The following is a 19,225-nucleotide window of genomic DNA, read 5'->3' on the forward strand; positions in this document are numbered from 1 at the left end:
ATGTATCTAAAACAGAAAGTGGGTGCATGCGTCGCACAACCACACACCGGACAATGTTGCCACGCAACTTTTTTTGTTCTTCGATTTTTGGAAGGGCGTATGTAGGAAGTACCACCAGCTAATTTAGAAGTATTTATTGGCCGTATCTAAAACAGAAATGAACATGCCTAGCACGCACGTATTTACGCCAAAATTAAAAGCTGGAAAGGAACCATAATGGCAGCAACCTCGCTGGCATCTAACTGTTGCTCACCTAGCTAGCTTTTAAGTAGGGTAGCTCATGAGCGGTGGATTTGAGACCCTCGCCGAGCTCGTGATCCATGTCGAGACAAGGAGAACAGGGAAATGGGGGTTGGGAGCGGAAGTGGGCCAAATACGTGGGTTGGTGCTTTATTATGTATAAGTGTTAAGTGTAACATGTTATCTTAAATAATATGAAATATATATAGAGGGCAATCTTAACATATAGAACTTGAGAAATTAGTTGGAGGCTTGAGATGCACCTCTATTAAGTCATATATAGATGTCTAGTTCATTTTCTACAAGTGCTTCTTGAAGGCTCATTTTGATTGTTGGTTGTTCGTTTTGGCCAGAAAGCACATATAAGTTCAAACAAGCACATGTTAAGGTACGTTGCGGAAGGGTAGCGTATGTGCCTACCGAAAAGACACTTCCTCCTTTAGAGGGAGGTCACGTGAATCCGAGCTACTTATAGCAATGTAAGAGTAAAATGTCACCATTGTGGTGGCTTTTGGTTATCACTGGCTAGAAAGAGGCAATCTTGTCATTCTCATCCCGTTTTTAGTATCTGATGTGTATTTTTACATGTATCCTAAAATGAAACCTAGATACCGGGTGAATCGCTCCGATATATTCTCAAGGGCAAATTCCAAAAAAAAAAATAACAAGGGGCTACCTAAAATTTAGAAGTTTTTATTGGCCGGCATCCAAAACAGAAATGTTGATGAGGTGCAGGCCCATACTTTTTCGAGTGACATGCTAATTTGTAGAAAACCGGAGGTGGCTGCCGTGCTTTATATGGACAAAACCGGCAAAGTAAAAGGGAGAGAAGCGCGTCCCGTGCGTGCCCCCCTTCCCCCGCAGCCTCGCCTTCGTTCTTCTCCCACATCGCCACACCCGAAACGGCACGGTACCACACCGACCAAGCCCACACTAGTTGTTCCTTCCTCCCCGTCGAAGCTTCTCCCCCAACCTCACTGCTACTGTGCGAGCCAGGCGCAGGCGCGCGTGTTATCCTCTTCTTGGGGATGGCCACGGTGATGCACCGGTCGAGCTCGGGGTCCAGCAGCGGCTGGTCGGAGGCGGCGGCGGCCGCAGCGGCGGCGGCGGGGGAGGAGGAGAGGGCCGGGTGGGAGGTCCGGCCGAGCGGGATGGTGGTGCAGGCCAGGGACAGGGAGGACGGCGGCGCCGCAGGGGTGCCGCCCAGGCCGCCGCCGCCGGAGATCAGGGTGCGGGTCAAGTACGGCGCCGCCCGCCACGAGCTCGCCGTCTCCTCCATTGCCACCTTCGGTCAGTGCTGCTTGCCTTTTCCCATCCGCCACCAATCTGTTTCCCTGTTCTTGCACCTGTAATTACCCATCTTATTTTCTCTTTCTTTCCGTAGAATAAACCGCGCTTAATTGCCGCTTAACTTTTCCCTCGTCGTTTCTTCTGCCTGCCTTCTGCACAAGGAACGAAACCGAAGTATTTTCCTTATGGCTTTGGGTTTCAGTTAGTAACACTTGTGTTAGTTATTAATTAATGTGAAAAGGCGACTGAAACAAACAAAAAAAGGTACTGTAAAATCGTGTTTGCGTTCATGGTGGCAAGAGATGATTTTCAGGGACGATTTGACCTTTCGGCCTGCATAAAAATCCGTGCTGGCCAATCGTGAGCTCACGACCACCACCGGATAAATTAGAATACAAAAACAGTCCACTTATCGAATTCATTTAAATCCGTCCTTTTAAAAAATGGCCATGACTTCCGGCCGTGCCGCGTGGAGGAATTAATGCCGCCGCGATGCTGGGACAGTGAGACATCCTCCCATCGCATCATTTTTTTTCTTCTACCTTCTGAGTTTCACCTCATTTTTTAAAGGAACAAAACAAAATCCAGGGAATAGTTCGTACGAGCCACTAGCTAGCCCGTGATTTCGCGCTTCGTGATAAGAGCACAAGTTGCTCCTTCCGTATTCTGACGCTATACATCACGTGTCCTGAATTCACCACAGCAGGAATTTAGATTTCTCCAAGAATTTATATTATACCAAAAAAATCAAAGTTTAAATTAGTGCTACTAGAGTATAATCAAAGTTACTCCTAACGTAAGATTCAGTCACAGTACCAAACCGTACACTGTGCCGTGAGATCCCGGCGTGCACCCATTGGCCGCTCAATCTCCAATGCAAAGCGCAGGTGAAGTTTCAGGTTGGGGATTACGAGGCTACTAGCTGATCGACCGACCAAGCTTGTTCATCGCTTTGCTTTTGCTTTTGCCCGCCGACGACGAGGCAGCCGGTGGCTTCCAGTTGGCGCGCCAGGCGAGTGCACAGGTTGATAGATACCGGGGATCCTGGCGCAGGATGGGTCCGCGTGTACGGCGGCAGCATCGGACGGCCAGCAGCGGCTGGGGCACGGCTCCGTTGTCACCTTGCACCGACACCTTTTTCCGCCACATGATGGTGATACTGTTGCGACAAAATGTAAAGGCCAGAGGCGTCGCCCACCACGTTCCAGTCTTGCTGAACAATTTTTGTTAACGAAATGCAGATGCTAAGAGGTACATACATACACTTTTTTCTATGTACAAAAGATATTCTATCTCTATGAAAATCTTAGAGAGACTTAAGAGACTTATTTAGCAGGTCTTGAGATTGATAGAGTCACCACAAACGTCTCGCTACCGACGGTAACGTTGTCTCGCATTGAGTAATATTCACCGCTGCGAGCCAAGCCTATGACCTAGTAGTAGTCATGCGGTATATCTCCCGACTCTTCGCTAGGCGACCGCCATCTTCGACAATGCTGGTTGCTGGGAAAATCTGAAATGCTTGCACCCCCTGTCGTGCCGTGGGTGCATGTACTTGACATTTTAAACAGTGGAAATGTTTTGGAAAATAGTTTTGTAGATTCACAATAGCCCATGGTTTCAATTAGATATTTGCTCTGCCACAGTAACTGAGGATCCGGTCGGCAAGTGGCACTGAAAACTGAAAAATCCATGTCAGGGTCACGAACTGGCAAAAGTACAGAGCAAGGCCGGAGCATTAATCGCACGCGTTATTACGTGCTAAATCTTGGTGGGAAATCAGCCGGCGATCAGTGACAGTTTGCAAGATTTAATTGTGCGTATGTACTGGTGGTGCAGGTGATCTGAAGAAGGCGCTGGCTGCGAGGACGGGGCTGCACCCGGCGGACCAGCAGGTGACGTACAAGGGGCGGGAGCGGGGCAACTCCGAGTACCTGGACGCGTGTGGCGTCAAGAACAAGTCCAAGCTCGTCGTCTCCGAGGACCCGGCCAGCCTTGAGCGCCGCTTCATCGAGCGGCAGAGGGCCGCCAGGATCGAGGCCGCCAACCGCGCCATCGGCGCCGTCGCGCTCGAGGTCGACAAGCTCGCCGACCAGGTATATATACACCCTTTCTTCCAGCACCACTAACAATCACTGACCAAACGAGTTCTCCACAGTTAGCTTAATTGGAGCTGATATAATTAGTTAGTAGCAGTCCCCTGACGCATCAGACAGGCAGGCTGCCGCATTCGCATTGAATCGCATGACCGGTCCAGGGGGATTAGGTGAGCAAATTGACGCCGCGAGCTCGTCCAAAATCTCAAATTGATTGATGATGCGCCGTGCGCGCGTGGCTGTCATCTGTCGATCGATGTGGGCATGTGGTCATGTGTACTCGACTCATGTAGCAGCGGTGAATTTTCCGCATGGTCCCCGAGCAAGTTTCATTCATCGTAACCATCAGGACACAGCTCAATCGATCCATCCCTGACAATGCAAGTGACAAGGATGCTCGCGCGTTCATCATTGCTGCCTCTGACGACGCGATTCTGTTCCAACGACTCTGCCTCTGACGCTGTGATTCTGATCTGCTCAGGTAACAAGCATCGAGAAGTCGGTCTCCGGCGGGACCAAGGTGGCGGAGGTGCAGATCACGACGCTGATCGAGCTGCTCATGCGGCACGCCGTGAAGCTGGAGACCATCCCCGCCGACGGGGATTCCTGCTCGCAGAAGAACGTCCAGGTACACTCCCCATTCACTGCACTAGTACAATTCTTTCCTTCGATGTGTGGCGCTGGGCCTGTCGGTTTGCATCATTGCGTTTGCATGCAATGCAAGCAGTGCCATGGGGAGGCATGTCACGGATGAACAGTGCTGTGACATGCAACCATGTTCTGATCGTTGGATTGAAAATGGATGGACAGATGAACATGAACAGTAGCCGCTACAGGGACAATCTACAGTGTATCGCTACAGGGATAAATCTACAGTGCGTCACTACAGTACATCTGCTACAGGGTCATCTACAGTGCAACGCTACAGTGCTTGATCTTGTCTATCCATTTTCGATCCAACGGCCTGCAGCGCATGTTACGGCACTGTTCACCGGTGACATGCCCACAGCATGTCACTGGATCTCAGTCCGTGCCATGAGCAGTAGGATAAGCGCTCGATCGCGATGAAGATGGCCTGTGGGGGAGTGCCCTACATGCGCCCTGGAGCCGTCACAGTCTCATTGGTTTCTTCCTGGAAAACACATGGTCCAGTACCAGCACATGAATTCTTCTACCTACAACAGCCTTGTTCGCCAGATGCAAATGTTAGGTAGATACCACCTTTTGGTGCCAGCTACCTGACCCTGGACGCGTCGCATGCAGCCTAGTAGCTTCCACTGATACTCTAAGCAAATCTTCTAGTACTAAGCTACAGATAAAAATCTGCTTTCTGACCGTGGTGTGCAAGGAGTAGTCGACAAGAAAGGTAGATTGACATAGACTGTTGGGTACTTGGGTAGATCACAAGAAGAAGCAAAGAAACCAAAAGTCTGGGGACTGTTGATTAATAGGGGGAAGTGCGATGACTTTTCATCATTTTCTGTGATGATATCTCCATGCCACCTGGAGATTAGAGCCGAAAAGCCCCTTTACTTTCTGTTCCGAGATGATGACATGCAGATAAACAATTTCCTCAGTAATTTATAGTTCATGTAGTGCTGGCGCCTGGTGGAGGCGCATCAGTGGAGAAAGTGTAACTCTCAAGTGACTTAAGAAAAAGAATCTGACTGATTTGACTGTTTTGCGCAGGCGAAGAGGGTGCAGAAGTGCGTGGAGGCGTTGGACGTGCTCAAGGTGTCCAACGCGCGGCTGCAGCAGCGGGCGGCGGTGGTGGTGACTACGAAATGGGAGACGTTCGACAACGCCCCCCCTGTGACGACAAAGTGGGAGATCTTCGACTGAAAGCAGCAGCAGCAGCAAAGATTTATATAGTGTTAATTTCATATACAGATTGTTCGTCGTTTGTCCCGTCTTAGTTTTGGTTGTCACCCCTTGCCCGTTATTCATTTTGCAATTGCGGTGAGTTGAGCTGGTTTTAGGTTAGGTTGCAGTTGCGTAAGGACAGGATCTCACCATTTGTTTTGTTTGTAATCATCGTCAGTCACACCGACCCACCCGATTGATGGATCTCACTCCAATAAACAGAAAGCAGCGCTGTTCTTTAGTGTACTCTCGAGTGTAATGTGGAGTAATGAATAATGATAGTGTTGAGATTTGAGCCAGAAGCAATGGTTGATGGGGTTTCAAGCACCGAAAAGCAGGTTGGGGTACAGTTTTTGGTACTAGCTCCGTAGTGGCAAGAGCAGCGTACCTGGACGGAGTACCGTAGGAGTAGTAGCAAGAGCCTGCGTGCAACTCGGCGCCGCGTCGACCATACCAGACCCTTGGCAGTCAGCATGGCGGCCGACGCGATTGACGATACCGCGCAGCGGGAAGAAAGGGACTGCCATGCTGCCGTGCCGTGCCTGCTAGGCAATATGGCATAGAATGGCAGAGACCGGAACGCCGCGATGGGAAGACCACATACACTTCGCATACAGGTGCTTCCTAGCTATGTGCAGGAGAAAATTAACGTAGTGAACAAAGACAACTCGATCATGTCTTATAAAAATAATATGATCAGCAGAACATATGAATCCACATACACTTCCATTGCCACAAAATTATCAAAATTTCAGACTGTCGAGATTGTGCAAGAAAACGTAACCCTTGTAAACGCCAAGTACAAGAATCGCCGTCTGGCTGCTATGTCCCCTTGTTATTCGCCTTCAGATAGGCGTGAGGATGGATCTTCTACTGAATGATTTCTGACTCCCACACTCAGTGCCACAATGTACAAAGACTAAATAATTAAACAGGCCGTGATTAAATGCACCTCCAGCCTACCCGCCGATGCGGTTACAGGGATTCAGCCATGCTGCACTGCGGTGTTCTACATCTAAATTTGATCCCAGTCAATAGCGCCGTGGTTTTCAAAACTATACCCAGGTTGCCGTAGACGGTTGCGTCCCAGTTTGCTCATCGTGGAAAGGCCTGAAAGCAGCATATTCAAATAAGTAGGTACTACGTACTGAATATCGAAAAGACCCTGGCAGTGGCGACTGGAAGGTATATTATGATGCCAAGGACTATGGTATTCCATTTCACGCATTTTATAGCATTTTCAAAGTATTACTGTAATGGAAAGGTGTGAAAACATGTCACAAAGTGTAAGCAGTGAAAGTACCTTCGATGACTTTGTAAAGTGACGACCACCACCTATCAGGTGGAACCTCAAACTGAGTGAGTGATTCCTCGATTTCAGTGTTGTGCTTCCCTTCAAGGACGCTCTGCAGGGTGATTACTGCCTCCTTCGTTTTCCTCAGGATGTTGTTTCCCTCAGCGGCCTCCAGTGAGAGAAGGTCACTGTGTGATGACGCAAGGCTAGCAGCAAGCGCAAACTGCGCAGCAACAGCCCATCGGTTAGACGCGACCCATTTCCTCTGAATATCCTGCAACTTGCTTTCTTCCCTCCGCATCCTCTCCTCACCATCCCCAAGTACGAGACTCTGTTAATATTTTGCACAAAAAACTGAATCAGAATACATGTCAATGTCATAACTGAAAGTAAGGCAGCTATGAACTGAAGCCAAGGAGTATATATCATTGATTACATGTAGAGATGCAGTAGTCCCAAGTAAATGATATACATGTGTGATTGGCTCTATTCTATGCAGAATAACATAGCCAGATTATAAATGATATAGGTGGTACCATATGCAGATTACCTTGAGATATTCCGCGTTGCTAGGCCCTGTACTCTGAACCATCTTGGAGAAAGCACCTTCATCATTGCTCAGAAGATGCTCAGGAGTGTCAAATTCCTGAATCTGGAAAATATGATTCAAAATTTGAGTTTGAGGTACAGTGTTGTGCAGTTGGGACATGTAGAACTAACCATATATGATTGCATATGAAAAGAAGAAAGCTCTATTCAGACAAGATAAATTCCCAGGGGTGAAAGAACAAAGCTCTATTCAGTATCATACCTGCCCAGAACTTAGAATGAGCAACCTGTCACAGTCAATCACGGTGTTCAAGCGGTGAGCAATTATTAACATTGTGCAACTCTTGAATTCTTCTCGGATTGTTTTCTGTATAAGGGCATCAGTTCGAACATCAACTGCTGCTGTTGCCTCATCCAGAACAAGTATCTTTGCCCTTCGTAGCAATGCACGAGCTAAACTCAGCAGCTGTCGCTGCCCAACGCTAAAGTTTTCACCAGCCTCAGAAACCTGCCAATAAAGTGATTCTCAATGAATATTTTGTGTACTGATTATTCTTATAAGAACAACCACGCTACTGTAAGAGGCAAAAGGGACCCCAAAACTCTGGTCTAACTATTTATTCAGCATTCCATTCTGGATGCTGAGAACAGCAGTAGCCTATTGTTTAGGAATCCCTTTACAAATTTCTAGGACTACATAGATTGCAAGGCGCTTATGAGTTCCATCTGCCACTGTTAGACTGGCACCAGAAACAGATAAATTTGTGCAAGCATTTATCATTTGTCAAAAGAACAGCATATTCAAGAATATATTAACTGTATGAGATAAATTAAGGCAAACACGCAGATACCTCAGCATCTAGTCCTAGAGCATTTCTCCTTATGACATCCTTTAGATGAGCCCTTTCAAGAGCCTCCCATAGATCAGCATCGTTATGCTCACCAAACGGATCCAGATTAAAGCGAATAGAACCTGGATAGACATTCATAATACAATCATTAAAATACATAATATAAGTTTCAAAAATAAGCTACAGATACATATTTGGATTTCTTTATAGAATAATTTACATAAAACAAATATGAAGAACTCTTGTACTTTCAGTAACAAACCTGAAAACAGGACAGGTGCCTGTGGTATTATTCCTAAAACTTTCCGCAGGTCCCAAATTCCAAACTTAGAAGTGTCACAGCCATCAACCAATATTCTCCCTCGTTCCAGTTCCACGATACGAAACAATGCATTAAGCATGCTAGATTTACCAGCACCTGTTCTGCCAACGATTCCTACCTTCTCACTTCCATTAATAATGAATGATATTCCATGAAGAACAGGAGGAAGTTCTGGTCGGTACCGAAGCACAACATCTTCAAACTTGATGATACCAGAGGATGGCCAACCAGGAGGTGGCCTGTTATCCTCAATGACAGGAGGAGCCTCAGAAGGTAACTCAATGTATGTTCCCACACGTTCAACAGCATTCATACTATTTTCAGCTAGACTAGCAAGACGAAGAACAGCTGTGAGCAAATTGGTTATATTGAGAGTATACGTAAGAAGAAGACCCATTGTGGAAGCAAAGGCCTTCTGATTCTCTGCTCGTTGGTTTTGCATGACAGCAAATGTTGCTGTGAACCATATCATGATACCTCCCAATGTTTCCAGCCGGATGGCTAACCATCTATTTGAACTCATGTTCACAAGTGTGAACCTGATGTTGTTGTCCATTGATTTCCCATTGATGTTTGACATTCTATCATAAGCTTTATAGGCACGGATTGTGGACAGACCATTCAGTGCCTCTGAAAACTGAGCATACACAGGAGACCTAGTAATGGAATCCATGCGCTTTACCTCACGAGATGTCGCCTGAGAATACAGTTATAAAATGTACATAAGGTAAAAGTAACAACAAAATGACAGTTGTTAAAAAACAATCTGTTATGAAATTACCTGGTAATAGAGATAGGCTGCATAAAATAAAATCAGAAGTGGCATGATAGCCCAAAGGGACATGGTGCTGACAACACCGATGAGAACAAATGTTGAGAGCAATTGAGATATTTGTGCCATAAACATATTGACAAAGACAGCAAGATTCCGGTCTATGTCACCCAAATCCTTTGAAAATCTGTTGATGATACGTCCAAGTGGATTGGTATGGAAAAATACCATGGGAGCTCTTAATATAGACCGGAGCATGGAGTCATGCAATCTCTTTGCTGCTCGAAGACTTGACATGATTAGCCAGTAAGAATTCGTAAGAGTGATTAGAACCTAAACCAAAATATCCCATAGTCAGTTCCGTGCATACTCAATCAAACATACAGACACAAAAACAAGTGCAAAATATGTATATATATGTGCATAAGTACCTGCCCAAAAGAAAGAATGCCATAAATTAAATTGTAGTATCCAGGGCCATGAATTTTCAAAGGACCCTGCTCAGTCCAAATGCTCAACCATGTGCTACTTGAAATGCGCAGAGTTTCAGTCAATGTATAGCACAAAAAGAGAACGGCCACGGCCCAAATCCCTCCCATTGCATTTTTGTAGCTGCAAAATAAAGAAAATGAGCATATTTTCCAGGGATCATGATCTATAATCAGCACTAGCACTAATTATATCTTCATAGGATGTATTAGCGCAATAAATCTAATTGAAAATCATATATGAACGACTAAACATTAAGCAGCACTGAGCTTAATGCAACATAGAGAAATCTACTATAGATAAATGTGTAATCATCAGCTCATTTCCTTCTCCTTATGCCTTTTTTCTTCCCTATTCTATATTATACATCAAATATGATATTGCACAATTGCAAGCTTTACCGTGAAAGAACCTTTGTGCTGACAACTCCAGTTTCACGCTCCTCTTGCTTAATAAGAACAGATTTCCCCTGTTTGGTTTTACTGGAACTGTCCTGGCTCTTCTGCAGACCACCATCAGCAATTACAATGTCCCCATTTAGCGTTTGTTTTGTGTCGTCCACTGGTTTGCTTTCGTCTTCTTTCTCTTCTGTTTGTTCCTCCATCTTTCCAGCGTTTTCCATCAGTTTCTTGAAGAATTCCCCAGTGTTACTAAGTTCATCAAAGGTACCTTCCTCTTTAATTACCCCATCGTGGATTAGCAGTATTTTATCCACGTATGGCAGGAAATGCAGCTGATTGGTAACGAGGACCCGAGTTTTGTGTCGTAGTTCTTCTTTGATACATTTATCAAATACCTGAATTCAGAAATGTCATTAGTAATTGGCTTTACTACCAAGCAGGGAGGACCTTGGAGTAATTGGCACCAGAAATATGGCTCGCCTAAACAATGCATAAAGTCATCTCTTATTATTTTAACTTTGATAATCCAGTATCTGGAAAACATTTGTACTATTTGTGCAACATTTTCCTCTCTTTTCGACTTCAGTTATCTGAACTATGAATTGTGACCCTAAAATAACAATGAATTGCAAATTCAGTTGTGAGGATATATTGGATATCTGTTGAAATCAAATTAAATTTTGACAATATCCCTGGGTAAAGGGACATGTCTTGGAGCAAGATCGTCAGTGTTAGTGTTTGATCCTGTCTATTGGCCCCATGGGTGTGAAAAGATCAGGATAAAAGTATGACCGTACCAACCAAAGAGGCACCATTATGAACTTGTAATTGTTGAGTTTGCGAGTACAAGAATATTATAAAACAAGAAAGCAATGACTGCAAAGGATGCAAGATGATGAATGCACCTGTCGACCAACATGGGCATCTAATGCACTCAGTGGATCATCAAATATGTACACATCTGAATCAGAATAAACAGCTCTTGCCATTGAAACTCTTTGCTTTTGCCCACCACTAATATTAACTCCCCTTTCTCCAATTTCTGTGAGATCACCACCCTGAGAACAAGCACATGCAAATCCATTGTCAGTTTGCAAATAAATTAAACAAATATCCAGCAAAGGTCACTCAGTCAAATGATAGATATATTTTCCAAAGTTTCCCGCGGTGATTTTTGTTAACTGACACAGTTAGAACTTACTGGGAGCAGGTCAAGGTCGTGTCTTAATGAAGTGACATCTATTGCTCTCTCGTAACGTGGGGGTTGGAATGGAGCCCCAAACAATATGTTGTCCCGGACCTGTAGAGATCATAATTATATCTCTGTACATTCACAAAGGATTCAATTAGCAGAACTAAAACAATAAAGGTACTGTATCTCACGGTAGCATTGAAGATCCATGAAACTTGAGGAACATAAGCCACCGATCCACGAATGACCACCGAGGCATCTGATCCTGATACTGGTGCTATCTCCCCAAGCATTGCAGAAATAAGTGAAGTTTTCCCCTCCCCGGTACTTCCTACTATTGCAACTAAACTGCCAACAGGTACATCCAGATTGACATTTGATAATGTTGGTCTCTCAGCCTGCCAATGTTTCAAAAAATAGTTTTCAATCAATGTCATAAAAATAAGAGGAAAATGGATATAATATCCGAAATGACTGTGCATAGCTTCCTCAAAATAACAACCGATTCATTATGAACAAAAAGACATATGTGAACTGTTATTTCATTAGCTGCTTTATTGCAGTCATGATTCCCATTAATGAAGCATGCTAGACTGCTACTCTATAAGGCTGTGTATGTCTTTTAAATAGTATCTGAGCCACAGGGTCAGAAAATTAGGGTTCAGTGTAATGTTGCAGGCGTAAGTCATAAGTATAAACTTCATTGACACGTAAATAACCACATTTGGAACAAATGTACCTGCAATTCCCACGAAAAATTTCCATTCTTGATAGAAATAGCTGGAAGCTCGGGATCAATTGGTGGATTTGGCAGAAGTAATCTCTCATCAGCCAAGAGGAGATCTTCCAGCCGTTTCAGTGAAACCTTACAGTTCACAACCTGTTGAATTTAAATGAAAAATAAGTAGTAAGGCAACCATATGAAAGAATTCCCGAAGAGAGAACAGCAAACCATGCCAAGCCATCATTTGTTCACAATTAAAACGCTATCAATTAGCTAACTTCCTTGGCATAGAAAAATATCTAGTAATCTAATAGATCAATCTTAAACTGTTGGTATTCTTGTGAAATAACTTCACGAAAACAAGATTTACATCATTTTGCTCACCTGAGTTATCAGATTTGGTAGCATAAAAAGTGGAAACCTTAGAACAGCAAATAGTGAAAGAGAGGTAAACGCCTTTGCTGCTGTCAAGTCACCCCCCAACAGAGAGTACACACCAAATGAAACCACAGTGACAACGACAGGGATACTGTTGAGGATAAAGCTATTCAGCTGCAACAAGCAAGAAAAGGTAAGAAAAATGATGGAATGCAAAGAATAGTAATGTAAAAGCTCCCAATTCTATTTTGATGTAAAGAAACTAAGCTAATGTAAGGTAACCCCCATAGGATCAGGATTCAGGAAGCACCAATGCAGTTGGTCCTATAATATGGAACTCTGATTCTCTTATGGCAATGGACGACGCATGATAAAAAAAAACATAATAATGAACAGATCGATACACTACATAATGAAACTCGGAGTAAGTGAAAGACAGCTTATCTGCAAGAAAATCTTATGTAACTACGAAAATGAACATACCGCGGCGAGCAACTGAGCACTGCGAAACCAGGACAGTTCATCATCACGGATGTCCTGCACCTTTGACTGGAAACTTTGCTCCCAAGCATAACATCTGAACAAGGAAACATTTGAGACTCTTTATACTAAAACACATTACACGAGTATTACTTCTAATGAAAGTATAAGTAAACATATGCATACTTGACAGTATCCATAGCAGCTAATATTTCGTTCATGAGACTGATTCGCTTGTCAGTCCTTTGCAATCCTTCTTTGGTAAGTTTCTGCATTTTGCTTATGATAACTGTCTGATAAAATAAATACATGAAAAGATTAGCCCGACAAATCAATGTTTAGAGCACAAAATATGTGTTCACAGTTTCAAAGAAATAAGAGTAAAACAAGTGTAATTTAAAAGAGATAAAAACATCCTAATTAATAGAATGTGCTACAGATATGCTACTGCAACTGCGAACTATCCATTCTACATTTTACTTTTAAAACAACTTTCTCTGGTATATGTAGCACCCAATGGCATCAGCACTAAAATATTAGTAATGCTTGGAACTAAAAATAAATGCATAGACGCACTTCAAGATACAACAGTTTTCATAATCACCCAAGCATAAAGACAAAATACCTGGATTGGGAACAAAAGGGCCAGCATGAGGGCACCAACTAATGCTGCAGGACCTAGTTGTGCATATAGAAGAACCATGGCAATAACAATACGGAAAGGAGCAGACCATAGACTGTGAAGTTGCTGGCATACTTGCTGCAGATGTGACGATATAAATTAGAAGCGTGCAAAATGAGATAAATGACCAGCACGAATAGTATGCACACACCATTTTCCCCTCCTCCCTAACAACATAATAATGATTGAGCTTTATTGACATACCTGAAGTGATTCTGCATCGGTTGAAATCAAATTTGTTATCCTCCCAGAAGCAAACTTCTTACGGCTATCATTGGTCAGACGCAAGGACTTGCGGAAAACAGCAGCAATCTGTGGAAGAACAGAAAAAAGTCACAAACCTCTTAAACCTGATGAAGTGATACCTAAAACATAATGAGTACTTGGCGTGTCTAAAGACTACAGTGGTTTTTCAACTTGCTCTATGGCTCTGTAGTTACAAATTCTAATTTCTTCTTATGGAAAGCAGTCAGTTTCTCCAAAAAAAAAAAAAAAACATCCAAAGATGCCTAGAAGCAATATGAAAAAGAATCAAGGCTCTTTTACAGGGCAATGAATATATTTGATCCTTCACCGGAAGTACTGCCATAATAGAAGTGATATAACTAACCAACCAGGTATTAGTTCAGAAACGAGATGTTTTCGTATACGGGCAGCTGAGAGAGCTAAGCTTGTTAATTTGCAGTGAAGTATGAACTATGAAAACATGTGCATGTTACACAAATGAGGAAGTGCAAGCCCCATGTCGGCCATAAGTAGAAATAAGAGTGACCTCGAAACAAGTAGGACAATGACTTCTGTGCCTGTTGACTCCGCCTCTTATCAGAAATCCAAAATGCACGTGATTGTACTTTGATTATATAACACTTACCAATGTAGACCTCAATCTGAAACCAGTACGCATGACATTCTGAAAGTACTGTGCTTCAGCAAGAACTCCTAGAGACTGAGGAACGGTAGAGAAAGTGTTAAAAAGCATAAAGAGTTTTCCAAATCCCAAAGCACAGTTGTTGCTTGGGAGTTCAAGTACATGGAGGCAAGGAAATGTGTTGTGTAAGAGAGGAAAATAATACATACCACTCCAGCAAAGATTGCGAAAGCGTAGATGTACCCATTCCAAGAAGGATCGCCTTTTTGCATAGACTGACAGAAAAATACCAACCATTAGCGGCAAAACTAACAATAGGCTAATAGCACCTCTACTAGGCAAGAGCAAAGGGAATCTAATATTTACCATTTAGGATTTAAGGTATGCATGGTTTCTCAGTGGGTTCTAAAATTACTTTAATGGTAGATTGTGTATGGTGGAAACAAACAATTCATAGTATAACAGATGCAGTTTGCAATAATGACTCTGAGATGCCATGAAATTAGTACCATACCTCTAACAGGAGGCTCAACACAGTTGGGCCAACAAATTGTGAAGCATCATTCCCAATCTACAAATTTGGGGGCGAAGATGGTTACCAGATTCACGGCAGATGGTTGTTATTGAACAGATACAAAAACTAAACTGAAGGATGGATCTTCTAAAATAACAGGCTGGATATCTACATACCTTAAAAAATCCTCCTAGCCAGAACCTGAAAGTCAAGGAAAATAATCATGTAAGCACAAAACTGCAAGTAGCAGACGCTCTCGAGGTTTAAAGAAATATAGTTATTGTATGTATAAGTTTACCTTCCACCAAGGCTGCTATGGAGAGCTCGTAACAGCCATGGTTTTGGTTTTTGAAGTTCCTTGTTCCAGTATTTCTGGAATCTGAGACAAGATCCTAATGTTAGATTTGCATGTATAGGTATTTCCTTATTTCAGCCAAAACAGTAGCACAACATACCGGTTATACAATGTTTCAGTCTCGTCCCAATCATCTAATTTCCAAATATCAGTATCAGCGATGGGCCTTTTATATCCTTGTTGCATTAGAGGAGTCATCCATGAAAAGAATATCCCTAGAAAAAACAAGGCAAGAATATTGATATCAATACACCTCTAGAAAACTCACGAGGACAGAAAATAAGTACTATATGACTATCCGATATTGCGCAATGATTTATATCTACTTACTAGAGAATATATTGGCACGCCTCTCAGGGCAAATCTGCTCTCCTCCAGGCAGAGGCTCATAATCAGTATTATCAACAAGCAACTCACTCCTGATTGGAGTATAACCTGGGTAGGGATCCAAGCTAGGCAGGTACACCACCATAACGATTCCAAACAAGCACTGCAGAAAAATGCGTTCAGTGTACACCAGAAATCACTGGAATATGAGTATTACTCCATCGACTTCGAGACGTGGGGTGCATTTCAACGATGTATGAGCTTTGACCATAAATATCTTGTAAAGTTACAGAATCACAATCGTAAGGAGGTGCTTTTAAAGACGGATCCAATAGTATCATTATGGCATAACGTAATACATCTATTATTCGAATAATTATTGATTAATTCTTTAATTTAATTTGGGTAGTCAAAGTACACCTTGCATAAAGGAACAGAGGGAATAGACAACCAAGAGGCAAACCTGGCATATTATCTCGCTGCAGTATAAGTAGAATATTGAACTGCGTAAGGAAAATAAAAAAGTTAGCCTGCCTGCAGAGGCATGTAAACTGGGTAAACCTTTGGGATAACGATCCAATAAGATTCATCAAGAATGATGATGCTACAAATGATACCTTGAACTGTAGTACTGCCTCACTGGAAGCACAACATTGAACATGGCAGCTTTCCCAACCAATACATATATGACCACAAACCGGATGTACCATCTAAACTCGGTGATGTAAATTTTTGTCTCCACCAAAATCATTGCGAGCATACAGCACCAAGCAACACTCTCGATGACCAATGAAGTAATCTGTAGAAAGGTGGAACTTCTAGTAACTGAAAAGGCTAAAGTGGACAAGTATATGGTACAAGTACAGTTTCGGAAGGATTTGCATATATAGCCACTGCCAACTATCGCCACACTTTAGCTTATATATTGTCACACTTTAACTTTAGCTTACATACTCCTTCAGCATTTTTCCATTACTAGATATCAAAACCTCACAAGTAAAGGTTCATTTGCAGGAAAGAGGATAAATTCATATTCCTAGTCACTTGTTAGGTGCATACCAAACACGGTATGTTTTCACCGTACAAGCATTGGTAAGCTAGCCCCACAATTCTCGGTAAATATACTTTTCAAGCATGAAAAACATAATATGATATGGTCAAGCAAAGAATTCTCACCTCAAATGGAGCAAGGCTGGACTGCCCATCCAAGTTCATGATGGATGTACCGGTGGCGATCCGATACAGCGGCTCTGCTATGCAGTAGACCACAAGCAGCGCAAGCAGATAGTTGTAGTACGGCGAGCGTAACTTGTAGCGCTGCACCGTGTAGTCCTTGGTCGTCCTCCATATCCGGTAGAAGCAAACGCCGAAGAGCGCGAGGTACGAGATGCACACCACCAAGGTGTCGATGCCGCAGGGTGTGTATGCCCCGAACGCGCTCTCGACGGCATGAGACCACGTCCCATCCTTCACAGGCCGACAGTACCATTCCAGCGGTTTGAACCCCATCTCCGCACCTCCCCCTTAGCAATCCCCCTAGTCCTCGCTCAGTCCTGATACTCCCCTGAATTCAAGAAATAAACATACAAAACGAGAGTGAGAATTCAGCCAGTCACCTGCAGCATCGATTCACTGAAGCGTTCAAGTAACAGACACTTTGGTAGCTAAACAATCACGCTAGTGTTTGCTACATCAATTTACCAACGAACAACTAAACTGCCAACAAGTAACAGAGACTTGGGTAGCTAACCAACAAATGTTTCACTCACCAAATGGTCAACGCTGAACAGAAGGACCTCGTTAGCTAACAAATCCAACACATACAGTTCGTTGCACAGAGATGCGCATAATCTGCACTAAACCCCTACCCGTTGACCAGAGCATGAAGCAGCTATCAAACATGATCGTCAGGATTAAGCACAAAAGTCAGAAACCCCTTTCACCCCGAGATTTCCCACCTCCTGAACCCATCGAGCTCAAGGAAAGAGTAACACGAGAAAAAGCCAAATCACATAAAACTTCGATGGACACCTTTTTTACCTTCTGAATCCATGAGGATGCAGTCAAGCAGACACGAGCACTACACGGAACCTGACTATCGCAAGTTGCAAAAGGGAGATACGAACAAAAAGCTTCATGGTCCTAAAGAGAATCGACGCGCAGACGGTCCAAACCCCCACGAATTTCAGCGAGCTCTCGCGGCGTTACACAACAGGTAAAGGCGAGAGTGGAAAGGAAGCTTTTCTGGGTTTACTGTGTAAACAAACCGCGCCGAGCTATCTATCTTCTCCGCGGGCAAGGGAGGGGTGGATGAGACGAACGAGAGCCACCCAAAACCGAAACCCAACCCCAGCGTTCGACTGGGGCTACACGACAAGGCATCCAAATCAGATGAACAACCCACGCACGCCCTTAGAAATATCGCAGGAAGAATCCAACGGAAAAGCGCCGCCCGGAGGACGACCGAGGTGGGGGAGGAGCGGGCGGGACGGCGGCGGGAGCTCACCTCGGCCGCGGATCAGACGGAGAGCGGGCGGCGGCGCAACCGAAGCATGGGCATCAGCATCTCATCTGTCGCAGAGTCGTCTCGTGAGGTGGAGTCGTGGCGAGGAGAGGGCGGATTATTTATGGGTTTGGATTCGAGGAGATTAGTAAAAGTGAGAGGCTGCACTCTGGTTTTTTCTGAGACACGACTAGGACCAGTAGTAATAACAGTGGAATTTGGTGGCGTTTCCACCTAGTATTATACAGAATAATTAAAAAAATGTCAAAAATTATGAAATATAAAATTTCTGGTGTACATCCTGATATTTTATGTTCGTGCATAAGATTTTGTGGGAAAACAGCATTTTATGTGGCATGTAAAAAAAGATATAAAAAAATGTCCTCTACATAGTAATGTTGGAGCATTAAAATTTATCTTTCCTGCACGAGACACAGGAAATATTATTTTTTCCTAAAAACTTGTGTACGAACATAAAATGTCTAGATATACATGTAAAAATTTATTTTAGAATTTTTTAACACTTAAAAAAATGTATTTTAACACAACAAGTTCATATACACCCATGAGCCAAGTTGGATTTCCCTGGAATTTGTTCTAATTCTCTTTCAGACCTTTTTTAATGTGTCAGAATATTTTTGCACGGTTCGTTTCTGTCTTTTTTTTTTGTGAATTTTCTACGCACTTAGAACATCTTCACAGGCGCCTTAAATTGCAGCCGCCATGTACCTCGGTAAAAAGCTATTAGGATATCGGCAATAGTGTCTTCTGTTGAGCGTGCCCACCATCCCAATTGGCTGGCGCCTCCTCCACAAGGTCGATAATGTGGCCAGTGTCCGTCGCAAACCACCATTCCGCGAACATGTATCCGTGGAAGTCGGATCCCTCCGGGATCGGCTAACCCGCATAGCCAGCATTGGACATGTTCCAGGCTTCTGGCCATGCGGTATTCAGGGCGGCACGAAAGGGCCCCGTGTGTAGGATCGCATCCACCTCTAGGTTGAGGTAGCGCGCTAGGCGCAAAGTGAGAGGGTG

At 43.7% G+C, this 19,225-nt stretch overlaps 2 protein-coding genes across 3 annotated transcripts; one reads left to right on the forward strand and one right to left on the reverse strand.

Annotated features, from left to right (window-relative positions):
- Nucleotides 1–1,072: 1,072 nt before the first annotated feature.
- LOC127336133 (BAG family molecular chaperone regulator 1) lies at nucleotides 1,073–5,495 on the forward strand. The gene is made up of 4 exons (XM_051362909.2): nucleotides 1,073–1,530; nucleotides 3,370–3,626; nucleotides 4,108–4,254; nucleotides 5,316–5,495. Exons 1-4 carry the CDS (start codon nucleotides 1,269–1,271, stop codon nucleotides 5,466–5,468), a joined length of 819 nt encoding a protein of 272 aa, XP_051218869.1. The 5' UTR covers nucleotides 1,073–1,268; the 3' UTR covers nucleotides 5,469–5,495.
- Nucleotides 5,496–6,196: 701 nt separating this feature from the next.
- Nucleotides 6,197–18,324, reverse strand: LOC127336132 (ABC transporter C family member 2). Of its 2 annotated transcripts, none has more exons than XM_051362907.2 (29): nucleotides 18,194–18,324; nucleotides 16,864–17,251; nucleotides 16,305–16,486; nucleotides 16,151–16,190; nucleotides 15,691–15,850; nucleotides 15,461–15,575; nucleotides 15,304–15,384; nucleotides 15,182–15,206; nucleotides 15,006–15,062; nucleotides 14,701–14,766; nucleotides 14,495–14,569; nucleotides 13,828–13,935; nucleotides 13,567–13,701; nucleotides 13,128–13,234; nucleotides 12,945–13,038; nucleotides 12,468–12,635; nucleotides 12,099–12,239; nucleotides 11,551–11,757; nucleotides 11,369–11,467; nucleotides 11,073–11,225; nucleotides 10,168–10,562; nucleotides 9,709–9,889; nucleotides 9,287–9,610; nucleotides 8,446–9,202; nucleotides 8,184–8,305; nucleotides 7,595–7,840; nucleotides 7,334–7,435; nucleotides 6,793–7,114; nucleotides 6,197–6,599 (listed from the first exon to the last, which is right to left on the reverse strand). In XM_051362907.2, exons 2-29 carry the CDS (start codon nucleotides 17,194–17,196, stop codon nucleotides 6,505–6,507), a joined length of 4,890 nt encoding a protein of 1,629 aa, XP_051218867.1. In that variant the 5' UTR covers nucleotides 17,197–17,251; nucleotides 18,194–18,324; the 3' UTR covers nucleotides 6,197–6,504. The 2 variants fall into 2 exon arrangements, with proteins under 2 accessions (XP_051218867.1, XP_051218868.1); XM_051362908.2 differs by lacking the exon at nucleotides 18,194–18,324 and adding an exon at nucleotides 17,728–17,885.
- Between the last annotated feature and the right edge of the window lie 901 nt (nucleotides 18,325–19,225).

The sequence above is a fragment of the Lolium perenne genome, chromosome 2 (genome assembly GCF_019359855.2).
Source record: "Lolium perenne isolate Kyuss_39 chromosome 2, Kyuss_2.0, whole genome shotgun sequence".
In the NCBI taxonomy this organism is placed as follows: Eukaryota; Viridiplantae; Streptophyta; class Magnoliopsida; order Poales; family Poaceae; genus Lolium; species Lolium perenne.